A 13,099-nucleotide genomic window follows, 5' to 3' on the forward strand; every position below is an offset into this window, starting at 1 on the left:
AAGGACACAAAATGCTTTTACTGAATTTTGATTAAAAACATCAGAAAGGAAAGAAGGGCAGTGTTAGGGTATGGAATGGAACGGTGACCACCAGCTGATGCAAGATCTTAGTGACCAGGGAAATTGAGATAATAAAGTATTAGTGTAGACAAACAGGTCAAAGCCTTTTCTCAAAGGAATGTGCGCACAACCTTGCTGTCAACATGTTTATAGAGCATCTTAAGGTGCTTTGCAGGAATGGTTATCAACAGAATTTAACACCAAGACACTTATTAGGGAAGATGACAAAAAGCTTGGTCGGAGTTCAGATTTACGGAGTGCCTTACAAGAAGAGAGAGGCAGGGCACGAGGGAAGGAAGTCCAGTGCTTAGGGTTTTGGCACCTGCCTGCCACTGGTGAAGTGATTGCATTTAGGGTTGTTCATGAGGCCAGAATTGAAAGGGGGCAGAGACCTCAGAACAGGTATGGGACTGGAGGAAATTAGAGATCGGGAGAAGTGGGGCCATGGAGACATGAATATTTTAACAACTTAACCGGGAACCAGTGTGGATCGGTGGGAAAAGGAGAAATGGGTGAATAATCATTGAACTCATTGAACTTTATTTATTTATCTATTTATTTATTTCTATTTTTTTTTTTTTTAACATCTTTATGGGCTCTTTCTCTCTATCTTTCCACAAACTGTCAATTGTTAACTCCTGGGGCTTACACATCACTACTTTCCTTAATCTTTCCTTTTCTCTCTTATTCTTGCTTGTGTTATTTCTCTATTGTTAAACTTAAAACAAGACGTTGTACATAAAATGTATTATGTTATATGCCACGGTTTATACGACTGTACATTGCTTCTAATAAAAATATTAAAAAAAACTTACTGAACAGTAAAAGGCCTGGATAGAGCGGATGTGGAGAGGATGTTTCCACTAGAGGGAGAGTCTAGGACTAGAGGCCACAGCCACAGAATAAAAGGACTACATTTAGAAAGGAGATGAGGAGGGATTTCTTTAGTCAGAGGGTGGTGAATCTGTGGAATTCATTGCCACAGATGGCTGTGGAGGCCAATGGATATTTTTAAGGTGGAGATTGATAGATTCGTGATTAGTATGGGTGGGTTATGCGGAAAAGAATGGAGTTGAGAGGGAAAGATAGATCAGCCATGATTGAATGGCGGAGTAGAGTTGATGGGCCAAATGGCATAATCCTGCTCATACTACTTATGAACATGAATAACACTTTGCACAAGTTTCAGCTAAGTTTCAGATGACCGTTAAATGTATACAGAGTGCGTTGGGTGAGGGAACAAAAGCTTGGATGAAGGTTTCAGCGGTTAGGCTGAGGCAGTGGTTACTGTGGTTGGCGATGAAATAGACGTGTGGTTACTCTGGTGTGAAATACCCTCTCATTTGCCCGGTGGCAATGCTGAGATTGGCAACAGGAGCCCCTGGATGTGCCAGTCAGCAGGCCACATCACATTGCACGGTTCCCTAGCCGCTGACTATGGTACTAACCTGATGGAGGTGACGGATTAGCCTCCTCACTCCGAGCATCAGCGGACACCGGGAGGTTGGTGGCCATGTTCTCCTGCGCCGTGCTCACAGGATGGGACAGAACCCCTTGGTGGTCTTCTCCTTTGTCATCGTATTTCCCCATTAACGCTTTCCTGATAATGTCCTCCAGGCCCAGGTTACTGGCCGGATCCGCAAAGGAATTGCTCCGAGAACTGACTCCACCTGGGAGGTGGGAGGAAACGGTCGGAGAGGAGGGGAGGGGGAAAGAGGGAAGTGCAGTCAAGTAGGGGAAAGGGGTGTGGGGAGGGAGAGGCAAGGCAAAGGCAGGTAGAGAAAGAACAGGAAAAATAGGTCAGCATTTGTTTTGAAAGCTGCAACAGCACAGCAATAGCAATGAGCAGATCCAGTGACCCCAGGTTCCACACAGCAGAACAATGAAGCTAACAATTCAGCATAGACGATCACTGCTTCACATGCAGCCCATTCTTATTGTAAGATCATAGAGTGATAGGAGCAGAATTAGGCCATTCGGCTCATCATCTACTCCACCATTTAATCATGGCTGATATCTCTCTCCCTCCTAACCCCATTCTCCTGCCTTCTCCCCGTAACCCCCGACACCTGGCAGAATCAAGAATCTATCTATCTCAGCATTAAAATATCTACTGACGGCCTCCACACCCTTCCGTGGCAAAGAATTCCACAGATTTACTGACTAAAGAAATTGACTACTGGCCCTCTGACTAAAGAAATTTCTCCTCATCTCCTTCCTAAAAGAACGTCCTTCTTTAGTGGAAACATCCTCTCCACATTCACTCTATCCAAGCCTTTCACTATTCTGCATGTTTTAATGAAGTCCCCCTCATTGTTCTAAACTCCAGCGAGTACAGGCTAAGTGCCGTTAACCTACTAATTCCTGGGATCATTCTTGTAAATCTCCTCTAGACCCTCTCCAGAGCCAGTAAATGCTTCCTCAGATATGGTGCCCAAATTTGCTCATAATATTCCAAATACGGCCTGCCCAGCGCCTTATAGAGCCACAACATTACATCCCTGTTTTTGTATACAAGCCCTGTAGAAATAAATGCTAGCATTGCGTTTGCTCTCTTTACTACCGATTCGACTTGCAGATTAACCTTTTGGGAATCCAGCACAAGTCCCTTTGCATCTCCGATTTCTGGATTCACTCCTCATTTAAAAATGAATCTACGCCTTTATTCCAACTACCAAAATGCATGACTCCACACTTTGCTGCACTATATTCCATCTGAAACTTCTCTGCTCAATCCCTCAACCTATCCATATCCTTCTGCAGAGTCCCTGCTTTCTCTACCTGCCCCACCTACTTTTGTATCATCCGCAAACTTGGCCACAAAGCCTCAATCCCCTCATCCAGACCATTAAAATACACGTGAAGAGCAACGGCCCCAGCACCAAGCCCTGCGGAATTCCGTTTGTCACTGGCAGCCAACTTGGAAAAAGCCCCCTTTATTGCCACTCTTTGCCTTCTGCTATTCAGCCAACCTGCTATCCATGCTAGCATCTGCCCTTTGATACCGTGGGTTATCATCTTCCTAAGCAGCCTAAAGGGCCTGTCCCACTTAGCCGTCATTTGCGCGTAAATTACGTGACATCATTTACGCGTCTCATGGTGTGCGAGTGACGGCAGGCTGCGTGCAGCGTAGCAGGATTTTGCGATGTACAAAATCTTTGCGCGCCATCTGCATGACGCGCAAATGATGGCCAAGTGGGACAGGCCCTTAACAAAAGCTTTCTGAAAATCTAGGAAAATAACACCTACTGACTCTCCTTTATCTGTTCTGCTATTTACTTCAAAGAATTCCAGCAAATTTGTCAGGCAAGACCTCCCCTTCACAAAGCCATGCTTCGGCATTTTTTATCGTGAACTTCTAAGTACTCTGTAACCTCATCCTTTATAATGGACTCTAAAATCTTACCAACCACCAAAGCCAGACTAACTATAGTTCCCACTATTCTGCTTTGCTCCCTTCTTGTGCAGCGGGGTAATATTGGCAATTTTCCAAACATCTGGAACCACTCCTGACTAGTGATTCTTGAAATATCACCGTCTACGCCTCCACAATCTCTAAAGTCACGTCTTTCACAACCCTAGGGTGCAGTCCATCTGGTCCAGGTGACTTATCCACCTTCAGCCCTTTCAGCTTCCCAAGCACTTCTCCCTGGTAATAGCCGCTCCACTAACTTCCACCCCAACTCTCTTGAATTTCAGTCACGTTGCTGGTGTTTTCCACTGTGAAGACTGATGCAAAAAAGTTATTCAACTCCTCTGCCATTTCTTTATTCCTCATGATCACTTCCCCTGCATTATTTTCCAACGGTCCAATGTCCACTCTTGCCCCTTACTTACTCTTTATATAACTGGAGAAACTCTTTCTATCCTCTTTTATATTATTAGCTAGCTTACTTCGTATTTCATCTTTTCACCTCGTATTGCATTTTTAGTTACCTTTTGTTGTTCTTTAAAAGCTTCCCAATCCTCTGACTTCCCACTAATCTTTGCAATGTTATATGCATTCTCTTTTAGTTTTATACGGACCTTGACTTTTCTTGTCAGCCACTTCTTTCTCCCCTTAGAATCTTTCTTCCTCTTTGGAATAAAAAGATCCTGCATCTTCCAAATTATTCCCAGAAATTCCTGCTATCGCTGTTCCACCGTCACCCCTGCTAGAGTCCCTTTCCAGTCAACTTTGGTCAGCTTCTCGCCTCATGCCTCTGTAATCCCCTTTGCTCAGCTGCAATACCGACACATCCGATTTCACCTTCTCCCTCTCAAATTGCAGGTTAAAATGTATCATATTGTGGTCGCTACCTCCTAGTGGTTCCTTTACCTCGAGTTCCCTTATCTAATATAACATCTTTGTAATCAATAAATACAATAGTTTAATCATCAGATTTTCTGGAGCAACTCTACATTTTAACAGTTCATATTTAATTTTGCCAGTTCAGAAATGGGGCTTCATCCCACCTGGCCTTCATACGCCAGTGCCCTGTCCCATCTCCTGCATCTGAAACCCACCAACATCGTTCTCTATTACATTTATGTGTTTATCTGGCTTCCTCTTGTTCCTCTGTTCCCATAACTAGACCCATGCTATTGAGGCGGAACAGTGATGCAGCGGTTGAGTTGCTGCCTCACAGCGTCAGAGACCCGGTTTCAATCCTATCTACGGGTGCTGCCTGTACGGAGTTTGTACGTTCTCCCCGTGACCGTGTGGGTTTTTTGTCGTAGTGTGCCAGATTGCTGGACGGCGTAGACTTGGTGGGCTGAAGGGCCTGTTTTGGTACAGTATCACTAAAGTTAAGTAACTAAAGAGTTACACATTTTCACTATTCTCGGGAGAAAGAAGTTCCTTTTGAATTTGTTATGTTTAATCAATGATAACTTCATATTCATTCGCTCAGTACTGATGCACCGAGGAAACGGCCCTGTTTTCCTTATCAAAACCATTCAATGATTTCTATTATTTTCTGGAAAAAAACATTTTTAATTCTTCCTAATGGATAAAATCTCACAATTCCAGTCATCTTGTTAAGTTTCTTGAACATTTCCAGTCCTTCCATATCCTTTTAACTGTACAGAGATCATGTATTCCAAACAATATCATAGCATTTTACTGCAACCCAAACTGCTTTTCAGTACTATATTCTACCCTGGTTAAAATAGTGAGACATAATTCATGGCACTGGTAATCAGCTGATGGTGCCCAGAACTGATATTTTGTTTTTAGATATTACGCAGTATTATATTAAACTTTTCATTGAATCAGCTGTGAGAATGTGGAAAATAAAGCAGGGTGTATTTTAAATGAGCGTGGGAAATGGGGTCCTGGAGTTTTACAGGAGTGTGGAAAACAGTCTCCACCAGTGAGAGTTTCCAACCTCAAGGAGGCCAGCAAGAGCTGGAGGCAAGGCCATGGTTTAGAAGGTGAGGTGTGGCAGGAGAGGCAGATGATAACACAGAGGACTCAGTGAGCATGCCTGTTTTTGGTACAGTGCTTTAGATGGCCAAAATAAAGACAGGGTGATTGGTATCGACTGGCATTCATCAATTATGGTGTATAAGAAGGTGCTTCGTTCATAGGTGGCTCTTTTCTACTTGGATTAGTTTGACGAGGTACGTTTTTTGTCATCGAACGTACAGCAGGTGAGCTCAGTCCTTTGTGTTGTACAACTTGTACCACACCTGCAAGAAGGCTCATCGCTTTGGGGGGTTTGGGCAATCAGTTATGGCGCTGTGCCAAGTGGTGGCACCAGGGCCTGGAGACTGAGTGAGGCGAGACTTGCAATCAGAGAGGAAAGTTGTGTGCCACTTGGTAAAGGAGAGGAAAGTTGTTCCACTTTGTAAAGGAGCAGATAATGAAGCCTCAGCACACATCTTTTTTGAGGAGGGTGGAATGTCCTCTGGGGCAAGTTCAAAGCATGATGGGTGGATCAACTGCGCAGGCAAGGGGCAGCAGAGGGTTCAGGGCAATAGTGGTTGGTGATTCAATGGGATGGGGAAAAGATAGGCCACTCTCGGCTGTACATGTGGACCAGGCACATGCCGTGAGTAATTACTCAGGGTAGGCACTAGGCAGTCAGTCGACTTATAAAAAATTGTAAATTCCACACATGCGCAGAAAAAGCGTAAAACAGCGCATGCACAGAAAAGCATTTAAAAAAAACGCGCCTGCGCAGATCGGTCCTGTAGGCAGTCAGTTGACTTTTAAAACTCTTAAAAACCGCGCATGCGCAGCGCCCAGTCCACGGTGCAAAGGCAGGATTTCAGCTGCCTTTATTGCCCATTGTAAGTGAAGGCTTGAAGCAGCGTCCACGGCTCGTGAGTTGAACATAGTTACGCGTACTACATGTACTGCGGATGAAGGGCACGGGAGAATTATGCCTACCTAATATCGATTATTAAAATAATACCCATTTAATAATAAATACTGAATTTAGTAAATGAATTGAAAATCTTTACTATTTATATTTAATAATTACCTTTTTATAAATTTAGTCAGGGTAGGCACTGCCTACCTTGCCTACCCGGATGGCACGTGCCTGATATGGACCCAGGATGGTGCCGTGCCTTGCAGATAATACGAGTAATAGATTGGGCATTTCAAAGGAGGAAGTCACAAGTCATGTTTTGCAATGGTGTAAACGACATAGGTAAATTGAAAGACAAGTACTAGTTCTATCCTACACACTAGGGACTATATACAGAAGCCAATTAACCTACAAGTCTTTGGTATATGTGAGGAAACCAGAGCACCTGGGGAAAACCCACATGGTCACAGGAACAACGTGCAAACTCCATAAAGACAGCATCCATAGTCAGAATGAAACCAGGGACACTGGCACCTTAGGGCAGTAACTCTACTGCTGTGCCACTGTGCCACCCAAATGTGCCACGGGTGCATCAGTGAGTTTGTATGTAACAAAGATTGTTGGTGTTGTTGATAGTGAGGAGGATAGTCTTTGGTTACACAACAATATTGATCAATTGGTAAGGTAGGCAGAAAAATGGCAGTTGGGATTTCATCCTGCTAAGTGTGAGATGTTCCATTTGTGGTGTATTTATAAGAATATATACAGTGCCCTCCATAATTTTTGGGACAAAGACCCATCATTTATTTATTTGCCTCTATATTCCACAATTTGAGATTTGTAATAGAAAAAAAAATCACATGTGGTTAAAGTGCACATTGTCAGATTTTGTTTTGGGGGCTAGTCCCCTTCAGTTTTCTCTGCAGCATATAAAAGGCATGTTCAATTGTGTTCAGATCGGGTGATTGACTTGGCCACTCAAGAATTTACATTTTTTTAGCTTTGAAAAACTCCTTTGTTGCTTTAGCAGTATGTTTGGGATCATTGTTTTGCTGTAGAATGAACTGCCAGTCAATGAGTTTTGAGGCATTTGTTTGAACTTGAGCAGATAGGATGTGCCTATACACTTCAGAGTTCATTATGCTACTACCATCATCAGTTGTAACATCAATGAAGGTAAGTGGGCCAGTACCTTTAGCAGCCATACATGCCCAGGTCATAACACCCCCACCACCGTGTTTCACAGATGAGGTGGTATGCTTAGGATCTTGGGTAGTTCCTTCTCTCCTCCATACTTTGCCCTTGCCATCACTCTGATATGTTACCATATTTCCCGGCAATGAAGATGCTATTTTTTACCCCAAAATAAGGCAAGTCTATCCCTTATTGCTGGCAGCTGATGGGAAGCGGCTGTGAAAGGACAGCACCGCGGGGGGGGGGGGGAGTTCCTTTCACAACATGTGGGGAGTCTGGCCTGGGTCAGCATGGCCAGGGCTGCACAAATTGGTTGGGTCGCCAGGGGTAAAGTTGCGGGGAGGGCAGGAGCGTTGAGAAGGATGGGGTTGGGGATCCTGGCCACCGCATTGTGGCCAGGAAGGGAAGTAGCTCGGGTGGCTGCAAGCGGCCGCCGGGACCGGACAGTGTAACCAGCCGCCACCTCTGCGCCTTCTGCCAGCCCGCCCGCCACGGTGTCCTTCGGCACAGGCGCAACCGGTGGAGGTGGTGGTTGGTCGGTAGCTATTGGGCCGAAGGCTGGCTGCTCTGTCCCGGGCTCTCTCTCTCTCTCTCACTACTAATCCCGGGGCAGGCGACCTGGGCGCTACAGCCAGTCCCGGGGCTCGCAGGCGACCTGGGAACTGCAGCTATTCCCGGGGACGCGAGGGATTTGGGAACTGAATCCAGTCCTGGGGCACGCAGGCGATGTTGCCGACCCCTGGACTAAACCAAACCCTTGATCCTGTCCCGCCATCCTTTTCTCAAAATTTAGCAACTTAAATTGGGGTTGTGTCTTCGATGCAGGTGCGTCTTCATTGACTGGAAATATGGTAATCTTCGTCTCATCTGTCCACAAGACCTTTTTCCAGAACTCTTTTAAGTACTTCTTGGCAAACTGTAACCTGCCCATCCTATTTTTGCGGCTAACCAGTGGTTTGCATCTTGCAGTGTAGCCTCTGTATTTCTGTTCATGAAGTCTTCTGCGGACAGTGGTCATTAACAAATCCACACTTGACTCCTGAAGAGTGTTTCTGATCTGTCGGACAGGTGTTTGGGGATTTTTCTTTATTATAGAGAGAATTCTTCTATCAGCTGTGGAGGTCTTTCTTGGCCCTTTGCGATTAGTAAGCTCACCAGTGCTCTCTTTCTGCTTAGTGATGTTCCAAACAGTTGCTTTTGGTAAGCCTAAGGTTTGGCTGATGTCTCTAAACAGTTTTATTCTTGTTTCTCAGTCTCATAATGGCTTCTTTGACTTTCATTGGCACAAGTTTGGTCCTCATGTTGATAAACAGCAATAACAGTTTCCAAAGGTGATGGAAAGACTAGGTGCTGAGAGCTCTCTTAAAACTGCGTTAAGGAGGCAATTAAACACACCTGAGCATTTACACACGCCTGTGAAGCCATGTGTCCCAAACATTATGGTGCCCTGAAATGGGGGGACTATGTATAAACACAGCTGTAATTTCTACATGGTGAAACCAAAATGTGTAAAAAACACCCTTTAATAAAATCTGACAATGTGCACTTTTACCATATTTGATTTGTTCTATTACAAATCTCAAATTATGGAGTACAGAAGCAAATAAATAAAGGCCTTTGTCCCAAACATTATGGAGGGCATTGCATGCACAATGAATGCGGGGACCCTGAGGAACAGAGGGTGATGGTACACATGTCAAAGTATCCCTGAAGGTATCCAGCACAGGTAGACAAGCTGGATACCTAAAACATCGGTCAGGCTATATCTGGGGAAGAGTGCACAGTTCTGGTTACATGATGGAAAGGTGTGGTTGCTGTGGAGAGCTTTGTTCCACTACTTCTGCCCTGGATTAAACAACTTTATCATCTCATTAAAATTTCACAGGAGGAGGAACGGGCCATTCAGACCAACCTCCTGTGTCCCTCCCACAAGACCACAGCCGATTCTCTATCTCAACTCCATTTTCCAACTCTCCCCCTGCATCCATCAATTCCTCTCAGTCATATCCCAAAAAAATATCAATCTCAGTTTTACACACAATCATTGCCTGTACAGGTAGTGAAGTACAAAGATTTACAATTGTGAGGCAGCAGCACCACAGCTTCCTCTCTGCAGGTCATCATTAGTCACTTTCCCATTGAGTTTCATTTCAACAGCAAATGTCAATAGTGAATATAAATAATAAAGAGGTGGAGGCCAAGCACTGATCCCCGAGGTACCAAACTGATCATTGCCCATGACCCGAGAAAGCCTGCTTCCCCTGAGAATGCCCCGCTTACCCGAGAACAACCCGTACCCCTGAGAACGACTTTTACTCCCGAGAACAGTCCGCTTATCCGGGAACCTCCCGTTACCCATGAGAACAACCCTTACCCCTGAGAGTGACCTGCTTTCCCGAGGATGACCCTTATCCCTGATACCTGTTTACTCCTGCAACATTCAGAATTAGCTCAATCTCCTCTGTATCCTCTCCAGTGCAATCACCTCTTCACTATGGTGTAGTGACCAGAACTGTACACAGTACCTCAGCTGTGGCTCAATATATAAAGTTGTACCAAGACCTCCCTGCACTTATATTCAATACCCTGGCTAATGAAGGCAAGTGTGTGATGCCTACTTCACCACCAGATCCAGCTGTGCTGCAGGCTTGAAGGATCCTTGGAGATCATCAGAAATTAGAAAAAGTGGTTCAGAAAATACAGGTATAATCAGATTTATCTGAAAACTGAGACGAGATTGTTAAATAAGCTGACGCACCTTTTTTGTACGAAACCACACCTGGAGTGGAGAAAAGAAAGATTTGTATTTAGTAGCGGAACTTCTGAATATTAATTTCCCTTCACAAGATGCACCCATAATCTTTTAATGTATAAAATCAGCACATTTTTATAAATCAGTAGAACTGGGTTTAAGCGCACTCAGAGATGGTTTATACACCTGCTGCAGACTCTTAGGAAGGCAGCTATGTGTGGAGCGAGTCGTCAGACATGCGGCATCCTTCTGGAGGACAACACAAGCATCAGACCGTGAACCACAACGTCCAGTCCTTTGGGTGTGTTCAGGGTAAGGGCTGGTGGTACTGAGGAGTTATCTGCAGCTGCCTGAGTTAGGCCACAACAGTGGCTTCATGGTGACCAAAGGTTGGGCTGAGCATTGCCTGACTAGTTGGTGTGAGCAGTTGGATATCCAATCCTCAAAAACCCATTCAGTATCAGTAGATATTAAACAGTCACAAGAAATCATTTAAAATACAGAAAGGATGCAAATGTTCTTTACTGGAATAGTAAACCCTCATTATTACAGACCTCTTTATAACGGATTTTGGTTATAGAGGACTGTCTCTTTAATAACACAGGCTGCTAGTTACACTGTGGAGGCCATTAAAATTGACAAGCAATTGTTTGGATGGACACTTAACTCTATTAAACAATGTAACAAACAGCCTTTAGTATTTTTTGTAACAAATATAAATTGTTACCTGAGACTGCTGAGAACGGAGGGGGGACCTGGCAGGGGGAAGGGACCGCCGAGAACAAAGGACCCAGCGACGGGCTGCCGAGAACGGACGGGGGACTTGGAGGGGGGGTCGCATGCTGCCACATGTGGCGGCAGACCTGGTTCGCCGCTACAAGCAGAAGAAAGGACTGTGCGGTGAACTTTTGTAACTTTGTTGGCAGCAGATACATGGTGACTCTTGTGTACTGCCTCTGTGAGGTCTGCTGTATGATTTTACCGGGTTGTATGCAAAACAAAACATTTCACTGTACCCAGATACACGTGACAATAAAGTATCAAAATTCAAGAATTGAATTAAAAAGAACATTTGTATTTGAAAACAATTCATTTCATGGAGAGATGACTAGGTGGAATGTCTAGAGATACAGCACAGAAACAGGCCCTTCAGTCTAGGCCCACCAGCGATCACCCCGTACACTAGCACTATCCTACACGCTAGGGACAATTTACAATCTTTTACCAAAGCCAATTAACCTACAAACCTGTACATCTATGGAGTGTGTGAGGAAACCGGAGCACCAGGGTCACGGGAAAAATGTAGACAGCCATACAGACAGCACCCATAGTCCGGATCGAACCCAGGTCACTGGCGCTGGAAGGCAGCACTCCACCACTGTGCCATTGTGTCTCCCCCCAAAAAAGGAGTGAATCCCTTCCTCTGTTAGAGCAGACCATCAGCTGCAACGGTCACCATTTCCCCCCCATATTACATGGGTTTATTGTATTGGTACTTTTTAAATATAAAGACTTTGGACTGGGTATGGCAACACTCCTTGAGCTAATTCAGGAAGGATGTCAGTATGCCTGGAAACCGCTGCAGTTAGTTCCTATTCTGCAGGGAACATGGCAGAGTGACACAAGGAATGCAGCTGGAGTAGAGGTAAAGCATCTTGCTGGGACTTGTTTTACTGAATGGAACCACAGCTCGTAGGTGGAAGGCCAGCCACGATCTCACTGAGCGGTGCGATAGGTAAAAGGAGCCCCCCTCCCCACACACCCTACCACACGGGGGCTGCACCCAGCTCTGCTTACCTGATGTCGTGACCGCTGGCAGGTTAAATATCTCAGTCCCAGGTTGAGCATTGGCTGCAAATTAAAGAGGAACTGATCAGCGTCTGGTCACACACCCAGCTCAGGCAGCTTAGCACCCACATTCTGTCAAAACCACCACCCAGCATTGTTATGCAGGTGGCTGCCCAAAGGCCCACTGAATTATGCTGGCTCATTATAAGGCAGTCCAATCAGTCTCTTTGTTGAGCTGTGACCCATATTCCTGCCAAACACTCTCACCCTTCCTGCCAGTGAGTTCCAGGTCACAACCGCTCAGTACAAAACATTCCCCAGAATCGCCCTTGCACTCTTTGCCCCTCACTGTGATTTCGAGAGACACGGGCCAAGTGGGACCCTCATTGCACTTTGTCCAACCTCAAGCTCTCCTCCCTGCAATAATTCTGGGGAATTTCTACTGAATCCCTGCAGGGCATTCACAGCTTGGATAACCAGGGCTGAACGCAATGCTCCAATCTTGGCTGAATCAACGTTTTATAAAGATTCCCTGACTTTGTTCTCGATCTTAGTCATGAAATGCTGGAGTAACTCAGAGGGTCAGGCAGCATCTCTGGAAAAAAGGAATAGGTGATGTTTCAGTTCAAGACCCTTCTTCAGACTGAGAGTCGAGGGAGAGGGAGACTAGGGGCATGACAAGGTAGAGAACAAATCAGAGCTGGCACCGATATCCAAGGAAAGGTGAAGCCCCCAGCAGTCCATTGTTGGCTGAGGAAGAGGTGATATTGAAGGGATACAAACAGTAAAACCAGCAGGTAGACACAAAATGCTGGAGTAACTCAGCGGGTGAGGCAGCATCTCTGGAGAGAAGGAATGGGCGACGTTTCGGGTCGAGACCTTTCTTCAGACTGATGTCATGGGAGGGGGTGGGACAAAAATAGAATGTAGTCGGAGGCAGTATTGGGAGAACTGGAAAGGGGAAGGGGATGGAGAGGGTCTCGACCAAAAACGTCACCCATTCCTT

General features: G+C 45.3%; 1 protein-coding gene across 3 annotated transcripts in view; it reads right to left on the reverse strand.

The window, feature by feature from the left end:
• ncor1 (nuclear receptor corepressor 1) overlaps window positions 1-13,099 on the reverse strand; it is a 180,616-nt gene that overhangs the window by 2,054 nt on the left and 165,463 nt on the right. For all 3 annotated transcript variants that reach the window (XM_033045584.1, XM_033045581.1, XM_033045583.1), the window contains 3 exons: window positions 12,103-12,156; window positions 10,312-10,332; window positions 1,509-1,730 (listed from right to left, as the gene is read on the reverse strand). In XM_033045584.1, coding sequence (XP_032901475.1) covers window positions 1,509-1,730; window positions 10,312-10,332; window positions 12,103-12,156 — 297 coding nt within the window. The remainder of the gene's footprint in view (window positions 1-1,508; window positions 1,731-10,311; window positions 10,333-12,102; window positions 12,157-13,099) is intronic.

The sequence above is a fragment of the Amblyraja radiata genome, chromosome 28 (genome assembly GCF_010909765.2).
Source record: "Amblyraja radiata isolate CabotCenter1 chromosome 28, sAmbRad1.1.pri, whole genome shotgun sequence".
NCBI classification, from domain to species: Eukaryota; Metazoa; Chordata; class Chondrichthyes; order Rajiformes; family Rajidae; genus Amblyraja; species Amblyraja radiata.